The sequence below is a fragment of the Xiphophorus maculatus genome, chromosome 16 (genome assembly GCF_002775205.1).
Source record: "Xiphophorus maculatus strain JP 163 A chromosome 16, X_maculatus-5.0-male, whole genome shotgun sequence".
Classification (NCBI taxonomy): domain Eukaryota; kingdom Metazoa; phylum Chordata; class Actinopteri; order Cyprinodontiformes; family Poeciliidae; genus Xiphophorus; species Xiphophorus maculatus.
In genome coordinates this window covers 9,722,713-9,733,184 of record NC_036458.1, presented here as the reverse complement: position 1 = coordinate 9,733,184, position 10,472 = coordinate 9,722,713, and the positions used below count along the sequence as shown (strand labels likewise).

The 10,472-nt window shown below is 41.0% G+C and overlaps 1 protein-coding gene across 2 annotated transcripts; it reads right to left on the bottom strand.

Annotated features, from left to right (window-relative positions):
- Positions 1 to 82: 82 nt before the first annotated feature.
- On the bottom strand, positions 83 to 10,290 carry LOC111605768 (myosin heavy chain, fast skeletal muscle). Of its 2 annotated transcripts, XM_023348782.1 has the most exons (40): positions 10,216 to 10,290; positions 9,849 to 10,071; positions 9,608 to 9,751; positions 9,356 to 9,512; positions 9,221 to 9,248; positions 9,014 to 9,131; positions 8,834 to 8,926; positions 8,688 to 8,751; positions 8,486 to 8,584; positions 8,294 to 8,397; positions 8,073 to 8,211; positions 7,865 to 7,983; positions 7,640 to 7,789; positions 7,388 to 7,558; positions 6,979 to 7,285; positions 6,598 to 6,668; positions 6,429 to 6,516; positions 6,203 to 6,320; positions 5,994 to 6,117; positions 5,768 to 5,904; positions 5,414 to 5,669; positions 4,963 to 5,205; positions 4,677 to 4,853; positions 4,440 to 4,585; positions 4,268 to 4,358; positions 3,788 to 4,177; positions 3,574 to 3,700; positions 3,378 to 3,496; positions 3,092 to 3,288; positions 2,825 to 3,008; positions 2,581 to 2,746; positions 2,255 to 2,379; positions 1,833 to 2,141; positions 1,553 to 1,756; positions 1,339 to 1,464; positions 1,080 to 1,250; positions 889 to 993; positions 662 to 757; positions 412 to 543; positions 198 to 215 (listed from the first exon to the last, which is right to left on the bottom strand). In XM_023348782.1, the coding sequence occupies exons 2-40, from the start codon at positions 10,050 to 10,052 to the stop codon at positions 198 to 200; spliced, it is 5,817 nt and encodes a 1,938-aa protein (XP_023204550.1). In that variant the 5' UTR covers positions 10,053 to 10,071; positions 10,216 to 10,290. The 2 variants fall into 2 exon arrangements, with proteins under 2 accessions (XP_023204549.1, XP_023204550.1); XM_023348781.1 differs by lacking the exon at positions 10,216 to 10,290 and having other exon boundaries at positions 83 to 215; positions 9,849 to 10,052.
- Between the last annotated feature and the right edge of the window lie 182 nt (positions 10,291 to 10,472).

Below are 10,472 nucleotides of genomic sequence, written 5' to 3'. Positions count from 1 at the left end.
TGAGGAAAAATCTGTCCTTTACGGATAAGTGACTAACTCGTTCTAAAGTTATATTTCAAGAAAGTGAAACAAAACCATCGAATGGTATTACATTTTAAAGATATTATTTATTGAAATAGTACAGTATATGATGACATTTTATAGCTAGTTCATATTATATGAACCGCATTGTAATGTTCCAAAATAGAGGGTGTCTCTTATTCAGCGCTGTCAGACTAGAAAAAAAGAAGAAAGAAAATGAATCAGTATAAGATGCAAACATTAAGGTAGACAGGTTTCTCTGAGAAAGCAAGATAAAATATCAAATAAAAATAGCTCTGCAAATATTCAATCAATTACAACGTGTATTATAAAACGATACAGTCAAAGAGCTTGTGCTCATGGTATCATTTGTTTGACATGTGATCTCACCTTTCCAACATCACGGCTCTTGGCTCTGAGCTTGTTGACCTGAGACTCAGCGATGTCAGCACGCTCCTGAGCTTCCTCCATTTCATGCTGGACCTTCCTGAGCCTGGACATGTGGCTGTTGGCTTGTTCCTCCTGAAAGTTTTGAGATACCAATTATTTTAGTTTACACAAAATGAAAAATAAAAACTTGGTAATCTGCTAACTTAAAGTGGGCATTGTTTGGTGGCAGACAATCAGTCATTTCACATACCGCCTCCTCAGCCTGTCTCTTGTAGGCCTTCACTTTGAGCTGCAACTTGTCCACCAAATCCTGAAGTCTTGCAAGATTCTTTTTGTCCTCCTCGGTCTACATAGATGAACAAAAGGTTTGTTAAGACTTATTCTAAATAACACAACAAATAATAGAGAGTGAAATAATAATATTATTTGGTTTTAGAGGTACTTAAGTGCTTAGAAAACACAGAATAGGGTAGTCACCTGGTAAGTCAGCTCCTTAACTCTCCTCTCATATTTGCGGACTCCTTTAACAGCATCGGCTCCACGTCTCTGCTCCCCTTCAACTTCAGTCTCTAGTTCTCGGACCTGTTTAAAGATGTTGAATAAGGAAACAATTTAATATTACTACAAATTATTTACACTGTGAATTTACAGCAAAAAAATGTTTGTACCCTCTGCTCCAGTTTCTGGAGCTGCTTCTTGCCACCCTTCATGGCGAGGTTCTCAGCCTCATCCAGGCGGTGCTGCAGGTCCTTCACTGTAACCTCGAGGTTCTTCTTCATCCTCTCCAGGTGAGCGCTGGTGTCCTGCTCCTTCTTCAACTCCTCAGCCATCATGGCAGCCTGAAGAAATGGTTTGTCACCGGTTTTGGGTTAGAACCAGTTAATAAAAAGGGGTTGCAATTAGATTATTTTTGATATTTAGACTGACATCAGTGATAGCCTTTTTGGCCTTCTCTTCAGCATTCCTAGCTTCCTGAACTGCATCATCCACCTCACCCTGAACCTGGACCAGATCACTTTCCAACTTTTTCTTGGTGTTCAGAAGGCTAGTGTTCTGAAAGTTAATCAGAATGTTACATTATAGATGTGGGGATCTCATGACATGGAAAGTCTTGGTTTCTTGTGAATAACTAAAACCCAACCTGAGAGTGCAGCAGACCAACACGCTCACTGGCATCAACCAACTCCTGCTCGGCCACTTTACGTGCTCTCTCTGTTTGCTCCAGAGCGGCTCTCAGCTCCTCAATCTCAGCCACCATCAGACCATTCCTGCGCTCCACCATGGCCACCTGCTCCTTCATGTCCTCCTGTCCTCTGACAGCATCATCAAGGTGCAGTTGGGCATCCTAACAGCAATAAAAATTTGGATGTTAGAAAGGTTTCATTCGAAGAGTCTTAATTTGTGTTTAATATCAAACTCACCTTGAGTTGTCCCTGGACATTCCTCAATTGTTTCTGGGCCTCGGCAGCCTGCCTGTTGGCATGGCTCAGCTGGATCTCCATCTCGTTCAGGTCTCCCTCCATCTTCTTCTTGACTCTCAGGGCATCATTCCTGCTCCTGACCTCAGAATCCAGAGTGCTCTGCATGGAGTCAATCACCCTCTGGCTGTTTCTCTTGATCTGCTCCATTTCTTCATCCTTCTCTGCCAGCTTCCTGTCAATCTCGCTCTTGACCTGGTTGAGCTCCAGCTGGACGCGGAGAATCTTAGACTCTTCATGCTCTAGGGTGCCCTTGAAAGGTCAAGCATATAACAAGATTATATGGCAGAAATATAAAGGTATGAGAGTATGCATATGTAGATGTATTTTATAAATTGCTATTCATTTGACCAGGAAAATGTTACCTCGGCTTCTTCCAGTGCAGCCTGAATTTCAGACTTCTCAGTCTCCACAGTCTTTTTAGCCTTCTCCAGCTCATGGATGCTCTTACCAGTCTCACCGATCTGTTCAGTCAGATCTGAGATCTCCTCTGCAATGAAAAGAAAATACATAAATGAAGCTATAACATAAATCTGCCAAATATAAACTTGAAGAAATTTCAGAATTAATCATTCTCTATTAGCTTAATCAATAGAGAATTGATTAAGTTAATGGATGATGAAGCATAAAAAGGATGTGTCTCAGTAATTTTGGAGTTGCTCAACTCCTTGAATAATCAGGAATTACATACGTTGTAGGTTCTTGTTCTCTCTCTTCATGGTCTCCAGTTGGTCCAGAGCCTCTTCATAGGAGTTCTTCATCTTGAACAGCTCAGTGCTCAGGGAGCGGGCCTCCTTTTGGGCTCCTTCCAGCTCAGCCTGGCTCTCTTCATACTTCTGCTTCCATTCTGCCAGGACCTGGAAATATGAGGACTAATTAAGAATATGTTTTTATCTGAATTAATCAGCCTTTTATTTGTTGTAAAATTACTGTACCTTGTCAAAGTTTCTCTGCTTCTTGTCAAGGTTGGCAGCCAGAGAATTAGCTCTCTCCACATCTGTCATGAGGTCCTCCACCTCACCTTGGAGCCTCTGCTTGGTCTTCTCCAAAGAGGCACACTTGGAGTTCACAGCCTCAATGGATTCCTCAGCCTCCTGCAAGCGCTGGGCAAGCTTTTTCCTATAGTGCATAGATGTTTCAATTGGTAGAAATGCATAATAAAAATTACACATAATTAAATTGAGACATTCATTATGACTCACTTGGCCTCCTCCAGCTCCTCAGTTCGCTGGATGGCATCAGTCTCATATTTGGACCTCCATTGAGCCACCTCACTGTTGGCCTTAGACATGCCTCTCTGCAGCTCAGCCTTGGCCTCCTGCTCCTCCTCAAACTGCTCTCTGAGCAGATCACAGTCATGGCGGGCTGATTGAACAGCATGGGCCAGGGCATTCTTGGCCTGGAAAGCACAAAGTTGATAGTAGAATGATTTGTCTAGTTCTGACCTCATAATTTATGACAAAGGGAAATGTAAACAGATTTTCATACCTTCACTTCCTCCTCAATGTGTCTCTTGAGCTCCTCAATCTGTTGAGTGAAAGCCTGCTTGCCTCTTGTCAGCTGAGAAACAAGAGCTTCTTTTTCCTCAAGCTGGCGAGCAAACTCACCTGTAAAAGTCATAAATACATTATTTCTGAAAATTTTGAATCAATGTAAAACAGTGGTTTAAGGTCAGGTGAATTACCATTCTCTGTCTGGAGTCTTGCTTTCTGTGCATTAATGTCATTCAGCTGGCGGACATTCTCATCATTTTTAGCTTTGATTTCACTAAGTTGGTCCTCAAGAGTTCTGCACATTTTCTCCAAGTTGCCCTGAAACCATCATTAATATATGTAAAAGGTACTTATGAACTACAAATTGTATGTCTGAGCATTGCAAAACATGAAGTACCCACTCACCTTTGCTTTGGCGACAGCCTCCATGTTGCTGGACAGGTCATCAATCTCCATCTTGTACTCACTCTTCTCCTTCTCCAACTTCTGCTTGACGCGCTGCAGATTGTCGATCTGCTCTCCCAGCTCAGCAACGCTGTCGGCCTGCTTCTTGCGGAGAGCTGCAGCGGTAGATTCATGCTGCAGGGTGGACTCTTCAAGGTCACGACGCAGCTTCTGGAACTCAGCCTCACGCTTCTTGTTCATCTCAATCTGAGCAGCTGTGGCTCCACCAGCTTCCTCAAGCCTCTCGCTGATCTCCTCAAGCTCCCTGGAGAGGTCAGCTCTCTGCTTCTCTACCTTAGCCCTAGCAGCCCTCTCAGCCTCAATCTCCTCTTCCAGCTCCTCAATGCGAGCCTAGAAATCAAATGCATTGAAGTAATCTCTCAAGATCAATATGGAAGATAAGAAAATCTGCCAAATGTTATTAAGGTTAATGTGTTGTACCTGGAGTTCCTTGATCTTCTTCTGAAGCTGAGCTCCAAGGGACTGTTCATCCTCAATCTTGCTGAGAAGCTGGCTGATTTCAAAGTCCTTCCTGGATTTCAAGAAAAATAAAAGATATAATATTTTGGACACTTCGAGGTACAGTGGCCAAAAAAAGAAAATTTGAAATTACTTCTTGATCTTTTCATCAGATTGCTGCTTGTCATTCTCCAGATCCATGATGGACTCCTGTGCCAATTTCAGATCTCCTTCAAGCTTTCTCTTGGCTCTCTCAAGGTCCATTCGAAGTTTCTTCTCTTGTTCCAATGAGCCCTCAAGCTGTAGAACAGTAGGTAGAAGTTCAGCTATCAGTACAAAGACTAGATAATGCCTAAATTCAAAATATAAAGGCCAATAAGAATTTTTTTACATCATCCACTTGCTGTTCCAGTTTTGTCTTGGCCTTGGTCAGAGTGTTGACTTTGTCTTCCTCTGCCTGGAGATCATCCAGTGTTTGCTGATGGGCCTCTTGGAGGGCTTTCTTCTCCTTGGTCAGCTTGGCAATGGCCTCATCCTGAGTTGCCATCTCCTCTGTCAGGTTTTTCACCTAAAGGTGTTGAAATACCAATTTTTAATTGAAGTATAGGCTTGTAGATTTCACAAATTCTGTTGTTTGGTGTATTATATTCTGATAATGGTGTCTCAGTGATGTGAACCTTGTTTTCAGTAGCATGTTTCTCCTTCTCCACTTTAGCCAAGGTGAGCTCTAAGTCATCAATGTCCTTCTTCAGCTCAGAGCATTCATCCTCCAGCTTCCTCTTCTTGGCAGTCAGCTCAGCATTGATTTCCTCTTCATCCTCCAGTCTCTCACTTGTCTCCTTGAGTTTGGCCTCAAGCTGGATCTTGCTCTTAATCAGCCCTTCACACCTTTCCTCAGCATCTGAGAGATTCTCAACTTCCTATGATTGAGGGGGAAGAAACATATGTTAATTTTTTACCATATCCATCTAATAAGGACGATTCAAAAACATGTACTTTTTACACAGACCAGGTGTTCACCAAATACATAACACCACTGTTATTTTAGTTTATGAACATAGGAACTACATGGTTAATTACTCTAGTATGAATATAAATAAATCACATTCAAGAAATCTTCCTACTCACAGCTGCTACTTGGAGCTGCAAGTCATTCTTCTCCTGGAGCATAGAGACCATTTTCTCCTCCAATTCCTTCTTTTTGGCCAAAGCAGTAGCCAGGTCTGTCTTCATCTTTTCATAGTTCTCCTTCATATTCTGCAACTCCTTCTCAGTCTCAGCACTCTTCAGCAGAGGCTTGATCTTGAAATACAGAGTCATCCATGGCCAGTTCTTCACATTCATGAAGGAACGTATGTTGTATTGGATGGTGTAGATAGACTCTCTGAGATGAAAGCCCAACAATTAACGATAAATGTTTTCTTCACCTTAGAGACATAAGTATGTCAAGCTAATTTCTAGCATAATTAGAAGTAATCCCACCTCCTCTCCATCATCTTCACAAACACCTTCCTCATGACATATCCTCTGCAGAGAGCCTGAGTCATGGTAACAAGTGAAGCCAGTTTCTCATCTCTCATCTCCTCAAGAGAACCCAGAAGACCAGCTTTGAAGAACACCTATAATAGCAAAATGTTTGCAAGTTAAAACACATGGAGACAAAGAATTTTTTTTACCAGCAATTTCATTAATGTTTTTCCCAACATACCTTAGTGTGTCCAAACTTGTACTGAGTGTGGTCCACATCAATGGAGCCCAGGAGCTTCTCTGAAGCCTTCTTGTTGTCAATAAACTGCCCCTCAGGGATAACGCTGGCATTCAGTACTTTGTATCTATGAGAGAAAATTTGGATGTTGCCTTTTTCCATCTTCACATCTGAAGACATGTGTTTACATGCAGAAAGATAACAGCAGCCACCTCTGCTTGAAGTCACCATAGAGGATTCTGCTGGGGAAGCCCTTTCTGCAGATTCTGATGCCCTCCAGCACACCATTACACCTCAGCTGGTGGATGACCAAGAAGTTCTCCATAAGACCTGATGGTTGGTGATATATTTAGTGAAAAATAATTCAACAGTCTCCAAACAATATCATGTAAAATTTCTTAATGTCAACTTATTGTCAAATTTCTAAGAGCTTCTTGCCTGGGGTCTTTGACTCATTGGGAATCAGGCAACGCACGAAGTGAGGATGAGTGCTCCTCAGGTTGGTCATCAGTTTGCCCAAATTCTCCTGTAGACCAGCATCATAAAATTAATTCATGGGTAATTTTAGACTTTTAGCTTCTAATAGTTCTTCAAAAAATGCCCATACCCTGAAAAGAGCAGACACAGTCTGGAAAGAACCACCCTTCTTCTTGCCACCCTTCTTGCCACCAGAATCAGCTGAAATTATGCCATTAAAAACAGTGATATTAAACATTACTTGTGCTAAGGTCTCTTTACCACAACTGTATGATTGTGGTTACCGTACAGTTTTATGTATATCTAGAATGAACATATTCAAGAACATATTCATTCTAGATATGTTTAAAAGTAATTTTAGTGGCACAATTTAGGTATCACTGAACAGAAAAAACTAATAAGATGAAGGTTCAAACTGTTCTGGACCGATCTTTGTTTATTCAGGCTGTTTCTCACATAATAGATTAAGCTACTCAATTTAAGGCTATCTGTGTATTTTGCTGGTACTTACCCTCAGCTGCACCATGAGATACATACAGGAAGCACAGCAACTTGTTTCCAGACTTCTGGTAGAGCTGGACCACAGAATCGTTCAGTGGGTCCTTGTTCTTGTCCAGCCAGCCAGTGATGTTGTAGTCCACTGTACCAGCATAGTGAACCAGGGAGAAGTGAGCCTCAGCTTTGCCCTTTCCAGGCTTGGGTTTCTCAAAGGCCCTGTTCTTGCCAAGATGCTGATCAATCAGCTTGTTCTTGAAAGTTGTGTCAGAGGCTTTGGGGAACATGCACTCCTCTTCAAGGATGGAGAAGATGCCCAATGGCTGTGAACAAATGTGAGATCAATTTGAATGCAGGTTGAATGCAAGTTAAAAGATAGTTAGATCAAAATTTGAACGAGAATATTTTTTAAAACAGCTACTCACTTTCTCAATAAGCTCAATGCAAGCAGCCAAGTCCATACCGAAGTCAATGAACTCCCAATCAATGCCTTCCTTCTTGTACTCCTCTTGCTCCAGGACAAACATGTGGTGGTTGAAGAACTGTTGCAGTTTCTCATTGGTGAAGTTGATGCAGAGCTGCTCCAAGCTGTTGAACTGTAATTAGTAAGAGTTTTTTTAACCTTATTGGAAATCAACGCTGTTTCATAAGACATTTTTAAGTTTTTCTTTACTCACATCGAAGATCTCAAAGCCAGCAATGTCCAAGACACCAATGAAGAAGGCTCTCGCCTGCTTTGTGTCCAGCATCTCATTGATACGGATGACCATCCACAAGAACATTTTCTCATAGATAGACTTGCACAGAGCGCTGACAGCGTTGTTGACCTAGAAGAATAATTTGTCAGTTTTATGTAATAAACAAATAAACATCTGCTTAACATCACAACCGGTATAAATTACCTGTGGGACAGTCTGACCTTTGGTGACCATCTCATTTCCGACTTTGACTCTTGGGTAGCACAGAGCCTTTAGCATATCAGCTGAGTTCAGACCCAGAAGGTAGGCGATTTTATCAGCCACTTTTGGAAAGAAACAAAACACATTTTAACCTATTTTATACAATTTTTGTGTCTCTACAGAATAAGATTGGAGATATTTTATAAATTACCCTCAGTGCCATCTGGTTCAGCCTGCTCCTCACGCTGCTTCTGCTTGAACTTCATGTTGCCATGATGCATCACAGCACCAGTGAGCTTGTAGATGTTAAACTTCTCATCAGCAGTGAAGCCCAATATGTCAATAGCAGTCTATGTAGAGAAAGAAGTTTTAAGTACACTAAATACATATTTTAAGAAAATTCTTTTTAAAATCAATTAAATATTCTTTTACATCTGTAGCGATGAACTCCTCCACATCATCAATACTCTTGACAGTGATTTCACCCTGGCTGATCATTGGGAAGTCATAGGGGTTGGTGGTGATCAGCAGAGCATCTGAAACAATAGAAACAAATCATTGTAGCTTCTTTGTCTTATAAGTTGCAATTTTTTACATTCAAATTTCAAGTATTTGATCATTTACCAATGAGCTCAGGCTTGTGGGCTGTCATAAGCTGATAGAAAATATGGTAGCTCCTCTCAGCAGACAGCTGGAAGGTGACACGGGACTTCTCCAGCAGATCTAAGAATTACATGAATATAAGTAAGTACTTTGATAAGGAAATCATGGTACAGATTATAAATTAATAATAGATAATACTGATTACATCATATGTTTTACTTACATGTTTCAATATCAGCTGAAGCCAGCTTTCCACTTGTACCAAAGTGGATCCTGATGAATTTACCCTAAGCAAAATGAATCTTATGTGTTATACTCTAAAATCAAGCATTAACTATCAGTGAACATTTAAGCATTGTCTTAACTTACAAAACGGGAAGAGTTGTCATTCCTCACAGTCTTGGCATTACCATAAGCCTCTAGCAGAGGGTTAGCAGCAACAATTTGGTCCTCAAGGGAGCCCTGCACATTGACAGTTGTGAATATTTTTGCAGTATGCACCTAAGTATACACTGTGGAAACCTGTTTTTTCTTAAAACGGATAATCACCTGGATTTTTCCCGCACTTTGCGGTGCTTGGTCCTTTTTGCCACCAAGAGCTGCAATTGTTGCAAAGTACTGGATGACACGCTTGGTGTTGACAGTCTTGCCAGCACCGGATTCTCCGCTGAGATACCAGAGACACATTATGACTTATCAACTTCATTTTTGTACATTTTGTAAAAGAATGACCAATTGAGTTTGTGCAATACTCACGTAATCAGGACAGACTGGTTCTCACGATCTGCAACGTACACCATAATACTTTAGTTGCTGCATTAAGTTCATGTCAATGTGGATATGTTCTTTCTTTCCATTTCTTTTGGGAAAACACTTTAGTCTTTGATTTACCTGTGAGCATGTACTGATAGGCATTGTCAGAGATGGAGAAGATGTGAGGTGGAGCCTCAATCCTCTTCTTGCCTCTGTATCCTGCTACAACAACAGCATCATACACAGGCAGCCACTTGTAGGGATTCACGACCACACAGAACAACCCGGAGTAGGTCTGTTACAGAAGAAGGGATAATCTATGTTTAGCCATTTAAATGAATACACAGATATGGTTTCTCCTTTTAAGTTGAAATGCAGCTGAGAACTCACGTAGATCATCCAGGATGCATAACGCTCTTTGAGGTTATACAACACACAAGGCTCGTTGAGGTGGGTCATCATGACCATGTCCTCAATTTTGTCGAACTTTGGAGGATTCCTGGGATGAATATCATCCTCTTTGACTGTTACAGTCTAAAACAAACATGGATGTCACAAAGTGTCTAAAATATAACATTAGGGAGGAATTAGAAAAGAACAAAATTTAAAAACTTAACAAAGCTTTACCCACCTTGCCTCCTTCTGTCTCAACAGTGGCTTTGCCACCTTCTTTCTTCACAAGTTTCCCCTTGAGATACATCTCATCAGGATCCACCACAAAGAAAGCTGATTTAGCATCAAATGGAGCGGCCTGAGCCTCAATCCTCTCCTTTTCTGATTTCCGGAGGTAAATGGCTGCCGGGCCATAGGCCTCCATCTCTGCGTCCGTGCTCATGGTGGCACTTTAGTTGAGACTGAAAATGACAATCCAAATGAGTTCATGGTAGTCTTAGCATATTCACATTCATTGGTTATTATTAATTGTTACTTTGTTGAAACATCTACTTCAAGTTTAAATGTGCAATGCTATTTTTCTTCAGTTTCCTGCTTATTATTACCTCAACCCGATTGGAAACAAGAATGAGGTCTTTGGTTTCGGCTGACCTGTGAAGATGCTGAAAAGGAACAGACAAATGATTTTTGTGTTAGTATCCTGTCAGGTTGGTAGACAAATGATGAAAACGCAAATATCAGATATGGCAAAATCTTTTTTCATTTCATTTGTAAAATTCTATGCCCCCTTATATTAAACTCCCTTACGGCTAATTAAATAAAACTTTTCTGAAAGAGAAGTGGTTAATGTTTAACCACAAGA